The sequence below is a fragment of the Acipenser ruthenus genome, chromosome 16 (assembly GCF_902713425.1).
Source record: "Acipenser ruthenus chromosome 16, fAciRut3.2 maternal haplotype, whole genome shotgun sequence".
Lineage (NCBI taxonomy): Eukaryota > Metazoa > Chordata > Actinopteri > Acipenseriformes > Acipenseridae > Acipenser > Acipenser ruthenus.
In genome coordinates, this window is record NC_081204.1 from 1,723,816 (window position 1) to 1,743,854 (window position 20,039).

The 20,039-nt window shown below is 42.0% G+C and overlaps 1 protein-coding gene across 1 annotated transcript; it reads right to left on the reverse strand.

Moving 5' to 3' along the window:
* Positions 1-891: 891 nt before the first annotated feature.
* Positions 892-2,183, reverse strand: LOC117411885 (N-alpha-acetyltransferase 80; the record flags this gene model as incomplete). Its single annotated transcript, XM_058989598.1, has 1 exon — positions 892-2,183. A coding segment is annotated over one exon (924 nt), but the record flags the coding sequence as incomplete, so codon positions are not given.
* Positions 2,184-20,039: the final 17,856 nt, after the last annotated feature.

Genomic DNA, 20,039 nt, shown 5'->3' on the forward strand with positions numbered 1-20,039 from the left:
TGTTTTCTTAGTAACATTTTAAAAACAATGTCAACCAGAATGCAGTCCCACAAACGAACACAACAGCAAAAAGCTCCGATTTAAGTTGTTACTAAAAGTAAATGATAATTGTATAGAAGATTAATATCAAAATGTTGCGACTTAACAAAAATTTGATATATTGTTTTTCATGTCCTCACATAGCTTCCTCCCTAGATGTACAAGCTGCCATGGGGCACAGCAGTCAGAAGAAATTGAGGTGAGAGTCAGCGCCCCTGTGAACATCTGCATAAGGCTGACCATGCAGCTGATACATTTATGGAAGTGGCTTCGCTTAAAAAGAGCATGCAAGTTATTTAAAGTTAATTGTGGCCTGTTCAAAAACAGGTTGGAGAGTCATGAAACCTTTCTGGGCTGTTAGTCATCAACAATCTAGAACTTTTTTTTTTTTTTTAATGAACATCATTAAAAGAGATTTATTTAAAAAAATTAATAAATAACCTTGTACCTGGATAAGTTGGTATATATTTCCTTTCACACACACACACACAAAAAGTTTTGTAGGGTTTGAGTCTTTCAATATGTGATACGCTGTTGGAGACCCGAGCTGCTGTGTTTTTCACTTATTGACCACTTCCATTCATTTCAATCACTTAGCTCAGTTTAAGCTATGAAGCTGAAGCTGGTAATTTGTAATAGTGCAGGTGGGTCTCTGCTCAGTATATGTAGTGATTGCACAGAAAGAGAAACACAGCCACTGGTTAGTGGCAAGTGACCTGTTTATGTTTACTGTCGGCTACAAATGAAAGCTTTTAATCTGAAAACACAGGCAGTGATTTTATTATTCCCATTCCTAATGCTTGTGACTGAAGTCTCCAGTAAATCCAGCAGATATACAACACAACACAAAGGTTTAATATTACAGTATGAAGAGTTTATTTTTGGCAGTGAAAAACATTTCTCAATTTCCCATCTTTTATAAAATACAAAAAAAAATCAAACATCAATGTGTTAAAGGAGAACTGAGGAAGGTGCAGTGGGAGCGAGAACACCCTTGGCAGGATTCTTGCAAAGGCAGAGATCAGAGTCCAAGGCTGGTTTGTACAGTGTGTGTCTCAGGTCAGTAACAAAATCTAGAACACATTTGCTTGTTGGCTGTAAGAGAGACCGCATCTTGGTTGCAACGTTGGTTGATTGCGACTAAAATTCTAGTATAGCAGAGTTTGTAGGACACCAATGTTCTTCTGTCCAATGGTACACTAAACCAGAACAAGCTATCTTCACAGCTCCTTCTTCATCCAGTAGATGGGCTGGCCTTTGAGATCTCGGTACAGTGTTTCTAACAAGGTCTGTCCAGGGGGATCCTTGGAGCCAAGAGTCTTGAGCCCTGAGGGGGGAGGTGGCCGTGGAGGGGGAGGAGGTAAATGATTGGCTGGAGAGGGGGGAGGTGGGGCTAAAAGGGTAGGCATTAACTGGAACGGGGCTAACGGAGTAGCTTGAGGAGAAAGGGGAGGGTTTAAAAAGGGGGCAATGGGTGCTAAAGGGGGGGACTGTGGAGGAGGTGAAGAAGTTTGATTCAGTCCCGATTCATCTCCTTCTCCGCTAGTTGCCGGAGGTCGGGAGAACCTTTGGAGCACCTCCATGGGCATGAAGGTGGTCATTGACCCTGCGTTCTGGACGGGCTCTGAGAGGACGAAGCCCAGGTGTGCGTAGAAGTGCTGCTTGTCATGTGTAGTCAGGCAGAGCCTCCAGAACCCCCTGGATCTGGCGTAGCGTTCGGTGGCCTCCATCATCCTGCGCCCATAGCCCTTCCCTCTCGGCTCCCGGGAGACCACCACCGTCTCCACGAAGAGGCTGCGCGGCTGCCCCACCACCAGAGACAGCCTGGCGTGACCCAGCAGCTGATCCGCCCGCGACACCAGCACCAGACAGACCGGGAAGCCATCGCAGGATTTCTCCAGGGAGTGGATCCGCGCAGCTCGGCTCCGCTGCCACTCTGAGTTCACCAGGTCGGCACACGCACCCACCAGGTCAGGGTGCCGGTGCAGCGGGACGACGTGACACAGAAGGTCAGAGACTGTTTTATTATAATGCCTTTCTAAGCACTTTACTAAACTATCCAGTAAAACCAGATCTACTGATAACGCCAACTCATATAGATGATGAGCATGAGAAGCTGAAAGAAAGAGGCATGTTATCTTTTTATTTTGTTATGTCAAAGGTTTTTAATATTTAGAAAGTGCCATTTTTAGTAAAAGCCTGTGGAGTCTGTGTTGTTACAGTACTTTGCTCACCATTCTTCAAAATGTTTTATTAAAATAGCAATATTGGTGAAATCGGACAAAAACAAACAGCACTAGCAGTAGCAAACAAATGATTCTGTTAAAGATGAACTCACTGAATATATAATCTTGTCTCAGAGGTGTTTCTGGTAATTGTATTAATCACTCAATCTTTTAGTGAGTATTACAAAATAACTGCCTGGGGTTACAACTGAGCAAATGGAGTAATTCTTACATCTCTCTATCAGCAGCTAAGCTACAGACGCTGCCATTTGGCCAAGCAGTTGAGTGTCTTGATTAAGAGCTGAGAGAAGGGCATGACAATCCTGATTCCTACTCCTTGTTAGTGACAGACCCACACCAGTGAATCACACATCATGCACACTCCATGCAAGACTCCCTGCAGACTCCTTGCAAACTCCCTGGACACTCCATGCAGACTCCTTGAAAACTCCCTGTAGACTCCCTGCAGACTCCTTGGCAACTCCACGCAGACTCCCTGCAGACTCCTTGCAGACTCCTTGCAAAGCCACAGGAATTTTGCTTTTGCACAAAAGAATAACACATTCTGAAACCACTCATCTGTGTCCCCAATTTCATTTCACCCAACAACCAGTCATGCCTGGAACAGCCAGGCACACCTGCTGTGTCATGAAAACGGTCAGACTTCACAACACTGTGAAGAAGCTGTGAAAATATACTGCCAAACCTTGACTTCAAACACTTTGAAAATGTACTCATCGCACTATATTTAGACAAAGGTTGCTTGTGTGCGTGAGTCTGTGTGTGTGTGTGCGTGTGCGTATGCGTGAGTCTCTGTGTGAGTCTGTGTGTGTGTGTGCGTATGCGTGAGTCTCTGTGTGAGTCTGTGTGTGTGTGTGTGCGTATGCGTGAGTCTGTGTGTGTGTGTGTGTGTGTGTGTGCGTATGCGTGAGTCTCTGTGTGAGTCTGTGTGTGTGTGTGTGCGTATGCGTGAGTCTGTGTGTGTGTGTGTTGGTCTGCGTGTGCGTGTGAGTCTGCGTGTGTGTGTGCGTATGCGTGAGTCTCTGTGTGAGTCTGTGTGTGTGTGTGTGCGTGTTGGTCTGTGTGTGTGTGTGCGTATGCGTGAGTCTCTGTGTGTGTGTGTGTGTGCGTGTTGGTCTGCGTGTGAGTCTGTGTGTGTGTGCGTATGCGTGAGTCTCTGTGTGTGTGCGTGTTGGTCTGCGTGTGCGTGTGAGTCTGTGTGTGTGTGTGTTTTTAAATCAAGTGTAATTGCACTTTAAAGCACAGTATCAGTACCTCAACATTTACAGAATGCACACCACGCTCGCAGTGCAGTGGTGGACACACTGTGATGCATACTGTACTCTATGAACTATGGAGCCTGTGTCTTACTTGGCATTGTAATAGAAAAAAGCACAAATGAAACATATCCAGTTGTATTGCTGTTGCTCCAGTTACTGTTGCACGCTTGTTTTCTCAGGTATCGTCTCACTAACTGAAGTAAAGAATATAAATAAGCCCGTGACAAAGTACACGTGTATGTTAACCAGCAGAACAATTTAACATGAAGTGCCTCCAGAAAGAAGACACACTGCTTGCTATTTACAATGTACTCTGTTTAATCTCTGTGGAATTTCTAATATTGTAAAACGAGATTTTAGCGACATATAGATAATTATTGATTATTTTACTAACGTGCAGTTTTATTCACCGGCTCTTCATAACCTCAGTATTATTTCACTCTGTAACCCTACACTTGTATATTGCACTCTGACAAAGGCTCTTCTGTGTTGAAATGCTGGTGATATGATATGAATTAAAGATATATAATTTTAGAGCGCATGGAGTGCGCGGTTCTCTTTCTCTATACTGACTGGTGGACTTGCACCTCGTCTACTTGGTGTGCAGACCTTTGTTTTCTTTTTAAGTACAATAACATGGCGTGCCTGCGAGCATGTACAATACGAAGCATTAGAGCTTCGTTTTTTTCAATCCAAAGTATTAAAGTTCAATATTATTTTTATTTTTATTTATTTATTTAGCAGGTGCCTTTATCCAAGGCGACTTACAGACAGTATCCATTTATTACGTATTTTCCACTTGATTTTGTTTAAGCAAAGAAATCTCTCCCTTATCTAGTTCGCATCTGTCTGCACCAGAACAAAGAGAAAAGATCCAGTTATAAACTGAGAACCAAGCCCATAAGAACTGAATCAGAACTGCTTCTAATGGAAACCAATCCACAGAACCTTAGAAAGAAGGAGCACAAGTCTGTCTGTATTTTTAAGAGGCAAAGAACAACAGCAATTACAAAATACAAAACCAGTAGGACTCGGAGAGAGACAGAGGGAACACACTCACCTGCTCACTGTTCAGTCCAGAGCTGTTCAGAAGCACACAGAGAATGTTTGGCACAGAGAGACACAGGCTCTGAGCTAACAGTGTCAGGAAATGAGGAAAAAACCCTACAAGGTCTTGTGATCACAACCTCTAACAACACCCACAGACCACAAAATAGTTCAATCTGAAATAGCACTCAAGGAGAAGTGGTCCTGCTCTGTGAAATACATGAATTAGGGACTGGCTTGGGGAATGGAAGATGTGTTAAATATCTTTTTCATCATGGTCACCCGAAACATACCCCTCTGAACAGTCCATTCTCATCTCCCCAGCCCTGCCATTACACTGTGCCTGAATATGAACTATTCTAAACACTCCATTTTAAACCTTGTATTAAATAAAAGAAGTATGTTTCTCTTCTCTGTTAGGCCACTGAGAAACTGCAGTGCATTTATTCTGAGAAATCCCCTTGCCTCGCAGGTAAACGAGTAGGTCTTCAATGTAGGCGAAGTAACCTACAGGAGTTTGTAACAATATACACAATAGTTTTCACTCCACTCTGTGATAAAAAAAAAAAACAACTGACCCATAATATTGATATGTAACAGTAGTGCTTTTTCATTTTAGTTGTGCTTTCTGAAAAGAAGAAACGCCTGCATATATTACAAACCCAGTAAGAAGCAACTTGAGCAAATTGGGTTGAAAGCGAGACAGGGGAAAGACAGAACTTCACATCCACTGATGTTAGACATGCTGGAGATGAGGTACAGCACTGTACTTGTAGGCTCGCTTCAGGACTGCTGATATAACAGTGCTGCCCCCCGCCCCCTCCTCTCATGCTCTCTTCTCTGAAGTGTGGGCTGCCTGTAGCTGTCGGTCCTACACTTCCCTTTTCCCCTGTAGACCAGCCTGCACTCTCGATTTCCTAAGGCAGCCTGGGTGCCGTTTCTGAGGTTTTGTGGTAGATGTGCAATTCTTTTTTAACACTGCTATAAGTAACCTATCACATTTCCTCTACAACTTGCCTGGTGCGGTATCACAAAGCAAAATGTACATCATATATATGAACAAGCAGGCACAAGAATCATGCATCTGTCACAAAGCATGCAGTAATAAGAAATGTAGATTTCATTATCTTTAAGGGTTTTATCGTTATGACGTTGATTCTAATTTTGTTTTGGTGTTTTTTTTTTTTAAATAACGTTTTATAAAATGCTGTCAGCTTTAACTGCACCACCAGATCACAGTTTGTTCTGCTAACTTACTAAAAGCACAGCTTGCATTTGCCTGCATTAGCATGGACTGTGCAGGGGACTGCTCTGTGTATTTCTGTAATTCATTAATCTGAATTATTATCTATTGCACTTCCTTCACAGAGGAACAACACTTCAGAACCACACATTTCACACATTCTTGTTTTTCTGTTCATTCTGTAACTTCCCGTTTGTGGGTTAGCTTCAGAAATATCCAATTAACTGGTGTGGATGAAGGCATTTCGCTGAAACTCTAGTCTGCTTGACTTAACATGTATAATTAAGAGACAGAGTCGAGGTGATGAGCAAATCAAATACAGGTGGAGACACGAGGCAATTACATTTGTAACTGCAGTTCGCAATGGTAGTTGAACTTTGGCAGGCCTGTGTAACTGTAATTGTAATTATATCATGCAATTCAATTACACACCTTTCCAGCTTAATCAAACACGGTTCCATGTTTGATACTGAGCGGCCATTATTCTCATATTTTCAACCCCTTTCAGTGACTCCTTTTGTTTGAAAAAATAAAATGTATACAGCATGTTTTTTTGTATTTGTAACTGCTGGGTTATTTAGAATAAACACAGTCAAAATGTTAATGTGTGTAGTTGTTCATGTTGCTTTAGTAGTATAATTGTCACTAATTACTGCAGCATATTTGTAACCCAACTAAATATCACTGTAACTGTAATTTCAGCAAACGGTGCTGCTATCATTTTAATTGTAATAATAATAACTGACTCCACGTCTGTGCAAAGGCCAGCGTGCAAGTGAAAAACTACCGACTATACTGTGTGAGTAATTATCAAGCAGCACACCATCAGAAACTCATAACTATGTACCGCACACAAAACAGCCCTTACTGCAAGATTAAAATGAGTAAATCGTGAATTGCCATATAGTTAATGAAAATGGAACTACTGTCTTTCACGCATCTAACATTTTATTCTGTTTGCTTCCTTTAGCTCTTTAATACAGCTGTGTAGTATACGGGCATTTTGCTGTATGATTCTCAACGCCAAGTTGACACATTAAACAGTTAAGCACAGTTTTGTATTCTAAAATAAACAAATAAAAACGCGCTGCTTTTTCGCAACTCGAAGCACGTTCCGTCTAGAGCACACACAAAAGAAGCATGCATAGTTTTTTAAAGTACCGCCGATGTGTCCTCGTTTAACAAGAAGCTAGTATACATTAGTGATACTGTGCTTTAACAGTTTCGAGCCCAATATGAAGTTAAACACGTTTGAGCTTTGTTAATGTTACTTCAGTCTCAATGGCACCGTGCACTCGTCCCAACCCTCCTGTTGCATCTACGTGGATTTTTTAGTTTTCCTGATGAGATACCTACATGTTTCACTTGTGCACCGCCGCTCCAGGAACTAGAGCTACAAAGAGTGCACTTTGACAGGCTGAAGAAGTCTTCGTTGCAACAGGAGTCTTATTGCCATCCCTGCTTATACAGTAGTAAACGGTAAGGCATACACACACACACACACACACACACTATATATATATATATATATATATATATATATATATATATATATATATATATATATATATATATATATATATATATATAATTTACACTGATTATTATTAGTTTTCATACAATGGCTGTGCAGACACACAGGGATGGGGTGCCCGGTCTCTCATTAACAATGCCTGAGGCTCAGATGTACTCTTTCATTGGGTTCTCCTTCCACGCTGGCAGAGCTGACAGTTTTCGGGTTAGGTCCTTTCCGATAGGCCACCCCCAGGCCTTGAAGAAGGGGGAGCAGGTTCCTCTTCACCTGCTGGGAAAACTTCTCCGCCCACAGGTTCATAGAAACAGAAAATAGACCCAGAATCCACATTGCAGTAGAGACGCGGCGTGCCACCTGTCTCTGTTTCCCTGGACCGTCCCGGCTTTGAGGATGCAAGGTATAGCGGCATTATTATTATAGATAGGAATGCACTGTAACATTGTTATAGATAGGAATGCACTGTAACATTATTATAGATAGGAATGCACTGTAACATTATTATAGATAGGAATGTACTGTAACATTATTATAGATAGGAATGTACTGTAACATTATTATAGATAGGAATGCACTGTAACATTGTTATAGATAGGAATGCACTGTAACATTATTATAGATAGGAATGCACTGTAACATTATTATAGATAGGAATGCACTGTAACATTGTTATAGATAGGAATGCACTGTAACATTATTATAGATAGGAATGCACTGTAACATTATTATAGATAGGAATGTACTGTAACATTATTATAGATAGGAATGTACTGTAACATTGTTATAGATAGGAATGCACTGTAACATTGTTATAGATAGGAATGCACTGTAACATTATTATAGATAGGAATGCACTGTAACATTATTATAGATAGGAATGCACTGTAACATTGTTATAGATAGGAATGCACTGTAACATTATTATAGATAGGAATGTACTGTAACATTATTATAGATAGGAATGCACTGTAACATTATTATAGATAGGAATGCACTGTAACATTATTATAGATAGGAATGTACTGTAACATTATTATAGATAGGAATGCACTGTAACATTATTATAGATAGGAATGCACTGTAACATTATTATAGATAGGAATGCACTGTAACATTATTATAGATAGGAATGCACTGTAACATTATTATAGATAGGAATGCACTGTAACATTATTATAGATAGGAATGTACTGTAACATTATTATAGATAGGAATGCACTGTAACATTATTATAGATAGGAATGCACTGTAACATTATTATAGATAGGAATGCACTGTAACAACTTTAGTAAATGTTTAGATTTTAATGTTCAGATTGTAACTTTTGTAAATTGACTTAATTATCGATTCCATATTTTAAAATAGTCCTGATTAGAAGGATTCATCTGCTTGGAATATCTTTACAATTTTGTGGGGAAAAATAATTGATGTTTATATTTTATATAATTAATAACTATCCTGAAACTTTCAGAAACCTTTTAATCTTCAAATAAAACTCTACACCATATGTAAAGATTTAAACTCCAAGGGTATAAGCGACAGAGTTCGGATGTGAGCAAGCTCACTTTAACAGAGTGCAGAATGTAACAAACGAAAAGAAATGTCATTTTTTAAAAACGAATGTAGTCCAACTCACACTACAGCTGGTAACGCTGTGCAACCAAAATGATTAATACATCTGGCAACATATAGTGTTAACTTCTAAAATAAAATGTTGTGCAAGAAAGAACAGTTACCTGGAAATGGAATATAAAAATTCAATTTCATACAAGTATAGTATTGAGTGTTGTTAAAAATAATAGTTATAAATAAAACACCGTGCAAGAAACAGTAATCGAATCAAAGCGTTATGCCCTCTGCAATCCATTACGTGTTGCATTTTTAAAATACGCGTTCTGGAACAGTCACATGATGAGAATGCTACACTTTCATTGGCCATTGAGACTACGCATTGTGTCTATACGTTGGGATAGGTCACTGCTTGAATGCTGTTTACCCTGAGAGACTGGGGTCGAATTCAGGCTGTGGATCTTTTGTTTACACAGCGCAATGCGGTTTGAAACTGTCAAAGATACCATAGAAGTGACTCTTTTATTGGATATTTCCAATGGAGAGATCATCTACATAGTGTACATATCATTAAAGTACTGGAGGGCATTTGACAGCAACATTGAGCAGCTTGCTGGTTGGCTCAGTTGGTAGAGGATTGGACTATAATTCCAAGGGTTTTTGGTTCAAGTCCCGATGAAACATGTGTGTTTTCTTCCTCATTCTCAAAAATATTGTTTAATTTAGACCTATCATGAACTTGGGTTTGAAGCTGGTCTTTATGTATCCCCAGGTCTACATCACAACATTTAATAATGCATTTCACAAAAAAACTACACAAGGAAGCTGGATAGCTCACCTGGTAGAGTGTAGGGCTTTGCTTCCCTGGGTTCAAAACCAGCAGGTTGGCTGCATGTGTTTTCTCCTCTTTTTTTCTAAAACGTTGTCCTTATTGATAAACCAAGTGTCACAAAAGCAGACAAGGTGGTAAAGTTGTCTGATCTGGAGTCCTTAACTTCATTAAATGAGCCCCAATGTATTAATTGTACACAGAATGGATTAAAGCCGTGCTGTGCAGTTGAGTGTGATATCAAATACATTTTTTGAATCTCATATACCAGGTTAGAGTGCTCGACTGTCACAAGCAGCCAGGTGGTGCAGGGGGCTAGTTCACTAGCTCTGTCTGCCTCTCCCCTTGGAGGTCTGGGTTCAAACCAGCTCACAGGACGGTTGAACTGAGTTTAAAACCAGACCCACAACACAGTGGCACAGCATGACTGTTGTTCTCTGATTAAGAGATAAAGAAGTTAAATAAACCCCAGCGTTGTGTTTGAAGCCTTGTGTTGTGTGCTTGTTTTGTTTCTCCACAGCGTCTATTTTTTTGACTCTCTCAGATACAACAGAAGTGACTCTTTTATTGGATATTTTCTACGCAGTAATCACCTCCATGTTGTCCAAAGCATTAGTCAGAGTACTGGAGGTCATTTCACAGAAGTATTGAGCCTCTCTCTGGCTGACTCAGTTGGTAGAGCATTGGACTCTAAATTCCAAGATAGCTAGTTCAAGTCACACATGAAACACATGGGTTTTCTTCTTCATTCTCAAATATATTGATTGACTTAGACCTATCGTGAGCTTGGGTTTGAATTCAGTTTTAGTCACAAGTGACACAAGCTAGTCTTTATGCATCCCCAGGACGACATCACAACATTTAATAATGCATTCGATTAAACTCTAAGCATGGAGTCTGGATAGTTCACCTGATAACCCCATAACTCGAACATTTAATAATACAAAATAACAAGAGCTGCTGAACACCACACTGAGCTGCACAGCACCTCTTCAATTCATATACTGAGTGAGCCAGCCAGAGAGCAGCTGAACACCACACTGAGCTGCACAGCACGGCTTCAATTCATATACCGAGCCAGCCAGCCAGAGAGCTGCTGAACACCACACTGAGCTGCACAGCACGGAGCTCAGCTGATAGGGCCCTAGAGATGATTGCAGGGCAAAAGTAAAGGCAATGTTTACACCTCCTGCTTTTCCTCCACTCTGGTACCAACACCCCCATCTTCCACTCCCCCCGCAGTAATATTTTCATGAAAAACATTTACGTTTAAAAAAAAAGTTTAAAATAATGAGGTATTGCATGCCAAGGGAAATACATGTGTTATTGGTGTAATTTCTCTGGCTTGCAATACCTAATTATTCCACTGGAGGGTAGTGTTGTTTCGTTTTTTTTTTTTTTTTTTTTTTTTTTTAATTCTTAACATTTCGGCCACGATAAAAAATGCAATATTTGTAAAACACACGACCTGCTGGCCTTGAAGCTCAATTATTAGAGCAGCGGACTCATAACCTCAGGGCTGTGGGTTCGAGTCCCCCTTGATTGTTAATGTGATATACATTTCCTGATTGCAAGCAGGTGGTCCAGTGGATTTGTTTGCTTCTCTTGTGTGTGTTACACTTGGTCAATTTCTCAATTCTGTATTTTTTCATTTTTAAAGAACGAACCTTATAAACAATATCTCTCCTCAGGCAGATGGATAGTACAGAGGTGTAATTTACTAGTCATGTGACCATCGGTGGACAGAATTCAAACCTGGTCAGTGAAATTCAATGTGATGTTAAATGCCTTGTTTTTTTACATTTATTTTCACAGAATCTTTGATGTAATGTTAAAGGTGAACTCAGCAGGGGGTCTATGCTGCTGGTCTATTTCAGCATCCTTGCAACCCTTCAGCAGCACTCATGAATTCAAATACTGGGGTGCATTTGAGAGGAAATTTGAGCAGCTTCCTGGCTGGCTCAGTTGGTAGGGCATTGGCCTCTGATTCTCTTGTCAGCTGATTCAAGTCTCACTTGAGTTGTGTTTTTTTTCCCCCTTAGTTTGAGAAATATTGTTTCATTTACCTCATAGAGCTGCTGTATAATAGGGTTGGGTTTGATAATCCCTCCTCTCTTCAGTGGCATGTAACTCTGCGTGTGTGCACTCGCTGACAAGGGAAGTGAATCTCATATACTAGGTTAGAGTATTAGACTGTAACAAGGAGCCAGTTGGTGCAGTGGGCTAGTTTGCTAGCTCTACCTGTCTCTCCCCTTGGAGGTCTGGGTTCAAACCAGCACACAGTACAAGTGAGCTGAGTCTGAAACCAGACCCACAACACAATGGCACAGCATGACTGGTGTTCTCTGATTAAGAGATAAAAAAACAATTGATAAATAAACACCAGAGTTGTGTTTGAAGCCTTGTGTTGTGTGCTTGTTTAGTTTCTCCACAGCATCTATTGGTTTGAATCTGTCAGATACAGTAGAAGTGACTCTTTTATTGGATATTTTCAATGCAGTAATCACCTACATTAGTCCAGTTAAAGTCACAAATGAGGCCACTGGTACAGCTGGCAGGATTGCTCAGTTGGTTGAGCACAGGGCTCCTATGTCCAGTGTTGGAGGTTCAAGTCCTCTGTGCTGCTTTTAATTTACCGTCTCGGCTCATCAGGAGCTTGGGTTTGAATCCATTTCAAAAATTTTTATAAACCCTCAGCCTTCTCGGTGGCTTACTTATTAGAGCACGGGGCTCTGATTAGCAGGGTTGTTGGTTCAAACCCCGCTCAATGTAGTTATTTTTTTTTCTAGTCGGTTAATTGACCTTGTAGGCAATGTAAAGCAAACATCCAGGGGAGCTGCTAGGTGGTGCAGTGGGATAGATTACTGTGTTTAACTGCTCTTTACCCTGAGAGACAGGCATCAAATCCACACTGCAGTTTAAAATCTTCTTCTTCCACAACGCCTTGTAGTTTGAATCTGTCGAAGATACTATGGAAATGACACTTTTATTGGATGTTTCCAGATTTGAATTTTGTACACATCATTAATTAATGTACTGGAGGTCATTTGACAGCATGCTAACCTAGTTCTCTGGCTGGTGCAGTTGGTAGAGCCTGGGACTTTAACTTCCAGGGTTGCTGGTTCAAGTCACGCATGAGACACAAGTGTTAATCCCTCAGTTTCAAAAGGTCTTGTTTATTTTACCTTTTTATCAATAAGGTTTGGCTTTGAATCCAGCTGAAGTTGAGAATTTACAGCTTAGACCCAGGTCCACATCACACAATGTAATAATGTGTTTCAGGCAGCAGGAGAGCCAGTCGGCTGGATAGCTCTGTTGGTTGAGCTGGGGACTGTGACACCCAGGGTAGTGGGTTCAAATCCATGTCAGGAGCACATGTTTTCTTTCTTTATTTGCAAACACTTTACCCTGTTTGATAGACTTGGGTTTACATAACAGGACAAGGTGCGAGTGGTCTTATACAAATAATAATATAAAGAGGATGATATAAGGTCTTCTGTGCAAGGCTGGGTTGTAGCAAGGAGAGCGGTGGTGCAGTGGGCTCATTCCCTGGGATGCTGTACTATTCACCTTGGGGGACTGGGTTCAAATCCCGGTGAGTTCTTCCTTTATTTTCAAAGACTTGGTTAATTTCCTATATAAGGTAATAAAAAGCAGACTCCTCCGTGGAAGTGAGATGGACTGGGTTCAAATCCAGGCGAGTTCTTTGCTTGTTTCAAAGAATGTGTTAATTGAGCTTATATATAGTGTGAACCAAAGCTCTCCTGTGGGAGCTGGTGGCGCAGTGGCTATGCTGATGGCCTTCTCTCCCTGAAGACGGTGGTTCGAATCCCGGTCCTGGAGGCGAGTTCCTGAGGTAAGTAATGCTGTTGGTTGTGAGTCATGGTGGTGGTTGTAAATCTGGGTGTTGACTGTAAGTAATGATGCAGGTTGTAACTAACGATGTTGGTTGTGTCTCCACAGACGGAGGAGGGCCGTGTGCCCTGAAGAGGAGCCGGAAGAGGATGAAGAGGGGGCTTGGGCCCCCGGCCGCGGGGGGAGTGGAAGATGGGGGTGTTGGTACCATGGGGGAGGAAAAGAAGGAGGTGTAAACATGGGGGAGAAATGGTGGTGCAGGCAGGGATGGTGCCTTTGGTTTTGCCCTGCCATCTGATGGGAAGACGCAATATCTCTATCCAGCAATCATCTCTAAAGCTCAGAGAGGGCAAAACCAAAGGCAACATTCCCTGCCTGCTTTTTCCCCCCCCCCCCCCCTATTTACACCTCCTTCTTCTTTTCCTCCCCCATGGTACCAACACCCCCATCTTCCACTCCCCCCGCGGCCGGGGGCCCAAGCCCCCTCTTCATCCTCTTCCGGCTCCTCTTCAGGGCACACGGCCCTCCTCCGTCTGTGGAGACACAACCAACATCGTTAGTTACAACCTGCATCATTACTTACAGTCAACACCCAGATTTACAACCACCACCATGACTCACAACCAACAGCATTACTTACCTCAGGAACTCGCCTCCAGGACCGGGATTCGAACCACCGTCTTCAGGGAGAGAAGGCCATCAGCATAGCCACTGCGCCACCAGCTCCCACAGGAGAGCTTTGGTTCACACTATATATAAGCTCAATTAACACATTCTTTGAAACAAGCAAAGAACTCGCCTGGATTTGAACCCACTCCATCTCACTTCCATGGAAGAGCATGCTTTTTATTACCTTATATAGGAAATTAACCAAGTCTTTGAAAATAAAGGAAGAACTCACCGGGATTTGAACCCAGTCCCCCAAGGTGAACAGTACAGCATCCCAAGGAATGAGCCCACTGCACCACCGCTCGCCTTGCTACAACCCAGCCTTGCACAGAAGACCTTATATCATCCTCTTTATATTATTATTTGTATAAGACCACTCGCACCTTGTCCTGTTATGTAAACCCAAGTCTATCAAACAGGGTAAAGTGTTTGCAAATAAAGAAAGAAAACACATGCTCCTGACATGGATTTGAACCCACTACCCTGGGTATCACAGTCCCCAGCTCAACCAACAGAGCTATCCAGCCGACTGGCTCTCCTGCTGCCTGAAACACATTATTACATTGTGTGATGTGGAATTGGGTCTAAGCTGTGAATTCTCAACCAGCTGGATTCAAAGCCAAACCTTATTGATAAAAAGGTAAAATAAACAAGACCTTTTGAAACTGAGGGATTAACACTTGTGTCTCATGCGTGACTTGAACCAGCAACCCTGGAAGTTAAAGTGCCAGGCTCTACCAACTGCACCAGCCAGAGAACTAGGTTAGCATGCTGTCAAATGACCTCCAGTACATTAATTAATGATGTGTACAAAATTAAAATCTGGAAACATCCAATAAAAGTGTCATTTCCATAGTATCTTTGACAGATTCAAACTACAAGGCGTTGTGGAAGAAGAAGATTTTAAACTGCAGTGTGGATTTGATGCCTGTCTCTCAGGGTAAAGAGCAGTTAAACACAGTAATCTATCCCACTGCACCACCTAGCAGCTCCCCTGGATGTTTGCTTTACATTGCCTACAAGGTCAATTAACCGACTAGAAAAAAAAATAACTACATTGAGCGGGGTTTGAACCAACAACCCTGCTAATCAGAGCCCCGTGCTCTAATAAGTAAGCCACCGAGAACGCTGACGGTTTATATAAATTTTTGAAATGGATTCAAACCCAAGCTCCTGATGAGCCGAGACGGTGAATTAAAAGCAGCACAGAGGACTTGAACCTCCAACAATGGACATAGGAGCCCTGTGCTCAACCAACTGAGCAATCCTGCCAGCTGTACCAGTGGCCTCATTTGTGACTTTAACTGGACTAATGTAGGTGATTACTGCATTGAAAATATCCAATAAAAGAGTCACTTCTACTGCATCTGACAGATTCAAACCAATAGATGCTGTGGAGAAACAAAACAAGCACACAACACAAGGCTTCAAACACAACTCTGGTGTTTATTTATCAATTGTGTTTTTATCTCTTAATTAGAGAACACCAGTCATGCTGTAACACACACACAAGAGAAGCAAACAAATCCACTGGACCACCTGCCTGCAATCAGGAAATGCATTTCACATTAACAATCAAGGGGGCTCGAACCCACAGCCCTGAGGTTATGAGTCCGCTGCTGTAATAATTGAGCTTCAAGGTCCGCAGGTCGTGTGTTTTACAAATATTGCATTTTCTATCGTGGCCGAAATGTTAAGAATTAAAAAAAAAAAAAAACGAAACAACACTACCCTCCAGTGGAATAATGAGGTATTGCAAGCCAGAGAAATTACACCAATAACACATGCATTTCCCTTGGCATGCAATACCTCATTATTTTAAACTTTTTTTTTTAAACGTAAATGTTTTTCATGAAAATATTACTGCGGGGGGAGTGGAAGATGGGGGTGTTGGTACCAGAGAGGAGGAAAAGCAGGAGGTGTAAACATGGGGGAGAAAGCAGGCAGGGATGTTGCCTTACCTTTTGCCCTGCAATCATCTCTAGGGCCCTATCAGCTGAGCTCCGTGCTGTGCAGCTCAGTGTGGTGTTCAGCAGCTCTCTGGCTGGCTCGCTCGGTATATGAATTGAAGCCGTGCTGTGCAGCTCAGTGTGGTGTTCGGCAGCTCTCTGGCTGGCTCGCTCGGTATATGAATTGAAGCCGTGCTGTGCAGCTCAGCGTGGTGTTCAGCAGCTCTCTGGCTGGCTCAGTATGGTTTTGGACGTGCATTACCTCTTTCCACCGCTGGGTGGAGTTTTGAGCACATGTTCAGCAGCAGGAGGTCATGACATTTCAGAATCCATAACCTCCTACTGCTGCAATTATGCCTATGTCATTTTTCATTGATTTGACACTGATTCTATTATTTTGTATTATTAAATGTTCGAGTTATGGGGTTATCGGTGCACTGTTTATATCCTAGTGCGTTTCAATGTTGTATTTTGTTTGTTTTTTTACTTTTTTTTTCAAAAAACAAAAATGGATATTTTCATGAAAAACATTTACGTTTAAAAAAAAAAGTTTAAAATAATGAGGTATTGCATGCCAAGGGAAATGCATGTGTTATTGGTGTAATTTCTCTGGCTTGCAATACCTCATTATTCCACTGGAGGGTAGTGTTGTTTCGTTTTTGTTTTTTTTGTTTTTTTTAATTCTTATCATTTCGGCCACGATAGAAAATGCAATATTTGTAAATCACACGACCTGCGGACCTTGAAGCTCAATTATTAGAGCAGCGGACTCATAACCTCAGGGCTGTGGGTTCGAGTCCCCCTTGATTGTTAATGTGAAATGCATCTCCTGATTGCAGGCAGGTGGTCCAGTGGATTTGTTTGCTTCTCTTGTGTGTGTGTTACACTTGGTCAATTTCTCAATTCTGTATTTTTTCATTTTTAAAGAACGAACCTTATAAACAATGTTAAACAACATGTCTCCTCAGGCAGATGGATAGTACAGAGTCTGCTTCACTAGTTTTGTATCCATGTGACCATTGGTGGACAGAATTCAAACCTGGGCAGAGAAATTCAATGTGATGTTAAATGCCTTGTTTTTTTTACATTTATTTTCACAGAATCTTTGAGTCAATGTTAAAAGTAAACTCAGCAGGGGGTCTATGCTGCTGGTCTATTTCAGCATCCTTGCAACCCTTCAGCTGCACTCATGAAGTATTCAAATACTGGGGAGCATTTGAGAGGCACTTTGAGCAGCTTCCTGACTGACTCAGTTGGTAGAGCATTGGTTTCTGGTTCATTTGACAGCTGATTCAAGTCCTACTCAAGCAATGTTTTTTTTTCCCCCCTTGGTTTGAGAAATATTGTTTAATTTAGCTTATAGAGCTACAGTATAATAGGTTTGGGTTTGAAAATCCCTCCTCTCTTCTGTGGCATGAAACTCTGCAACTGTGCAATAAGATGCACGATTCTCAACTCCAGCAGTGTGCAATCTCTGACAAGGGAAGTGAATTTTCCCTTGTCAAGGAGCCAGGTGGTGCAGGGGGCTAGTTCACTAGCTCTGCCTGCCTTTGTCCTTGGAGGTCTGGGTTCAAACCAACTCACAGGACGGTTGAACTGAGTTTGAAACTAGACCCACAACACAATGGCACAGCATGATTGTTGTTCTCTGATTAAGAGATAAAAAAAGGTAAATAAACACCAGAGTTGTGGTTGAAGCCTTGTGTTGTGTGCTTGTTTTTTTTCTCCACAGCTACTATTTGTTTGAATCTGTCAGATACAATAGAAGTCTCTTTTATTGGATATTTTCAATGCAGTAACCTACGTGTGTTAAAAAATATTAGTCCAGTTCAAGTCACAAATGAGTCCATTGGTACAGCTGGCAGAATGGCTCAGTTGGCTGAGAACAGGGCTCTGATTCTCAGTGTTGGTGGTTCAAGTCTTCCGTGCTTTTTAATTTACCGTCTCGGCTCATCAGGAGCTTGGGTTTGAATCCAGTTCAAGGATATAAACAAACCCTCAGCCTTCTGGGTGGCTTACTTATTAGAGCACAGGGCTCTAATTAGCAGGGTTGTTGGTTCAAACCCCGCTCAATTTTTTTTTCTTTTCAAGTCGGTTAATTTACCTTGTAGGCAATGTAAAGGAAACACCTAACGGAGCTGCTAGGTGGCGCAGTGGGGTCGGTCATTATTTTTAAATGACCTTTACCTTGAGAGAGTGGGATCAAATCCAGACTGCAGTTTGAAATCTTCTTTTTTCACAGCGTCTTGTAGTTTGAATCTGTCAAAGACACGATAGAAGTGATGGTTTTATTGGATGTTTCCAGTGGTAATCTGAATTTTGTACAAATCATTAGTTAATGTACTGGAGGTCATTTGACAACAAGCTAGCGCAGCTTTCTGGCTGGCTTAGTTGGTAGAGCCCTGGACTCTAACTTCCAGCATTGCTGGTTCAAATCACGCATGAAGCACAAGTGTTAATCTCTCAGTTTCAAAGGCTCTTGTGTATTTTATCTTTTTAAACCAATAAGGTTTGGCTTTGAATCCAGTTGAAGTTGAGAATTCACCTTAGCCCCAGGTCCACACTACACAATGTAATAATGTCTTTCACGCAGTAGGAGAGTCAGTTGGCTGGATAGCTCTGGTGGTAGAGCAGGGGACTGTGATTCCCAGGGTAGTGGGTTCAAACCCATGTCAGGAGAATGTGTTTTCTTTTCATTTTCAAACACTTTGACCTGTTTGATAGACTTGTGATGATATAACGGGACAAGGTGTCAGTTCTAAGTATACAAATAATAATATAAAGAGGCTGATATAAGGTCTTCTGTGCAATGCTGGATTGTCACAAGGAGAGCTGTGGTGCAGTGGGCTCTTTCCCTGGGATGCTGTACTGTTCACCTTGGGGGACTGGGTTCAAATCCCGGTGAGTTCTTCCTTTATTTTCAAAGACTTGGTTAATTTCCTATATAAGGTAATAAAAAGCATGCTCTTCCATGGAAGTGAGATGGACTGGGTTCAAATCCAGGCAAGTTTTGCTTGTTTCAAAGAATTTGTTAATTGAGCTTATATATAGTGTGAACCAAAGGATGCCTGTGGGAGCTGGTGGCGCAGTGGCTATGCTGATGGCCTTCTCTCCCTGAAGACGGCGGTTCGAATCCCGGTCCTGGAGGCGAGTTCCTGCGGTAAGTAATGCTGTTGGTTGTGAGTCATGGTGGTGGTTGTAAATCTGGGTGTTGACTGTAAGTAATGATGCAGGTTGTAACTAACGATGTTGGTTGTGTCTCCACAGACGGAGGAGGGCTGTGTGCCCTGAAGAGGAGCCGGAAGAGGATGAAGAGGGGGCTGGGGCCCCCGGCCGTGGGGGGAGTGGAAGATGGGGGTGTTGGTACCATGGGGGAGGAAAAGAAGGAGGTGTAAACATGGGGGAGAAAGCAGGCAGGGATGGTGCCTTTGGTTTTGATGGGAAGCATAGAGAGAAGCAATATCTATATCTGGCAATCATCTCTAAAGCTCAGAGAGGGCAAAACCAAAGGCAACATTCCCTGCCTGCTTTCTCCCCACTATTTACACCTCCTTCTTTACCAACACCCCCATCTTCCACTCCCCCCACGGCCGGGGGCCCCAGCCCCCTCTTCATCCTCTTCTGGCTCCTCTTCAGGGCACACGGCCCTCCTCCCTCTGTGGAGACACAACCAACATCGTTAGTTACAACCTGCATCATTACTTACAGTCAACACCCAGATTTACAACCACCACCATGACTCACAACCAACAGCATTACTTACCTCAGGAACTCGCCTCCAGGACCGGGATTCGAACCGCCGT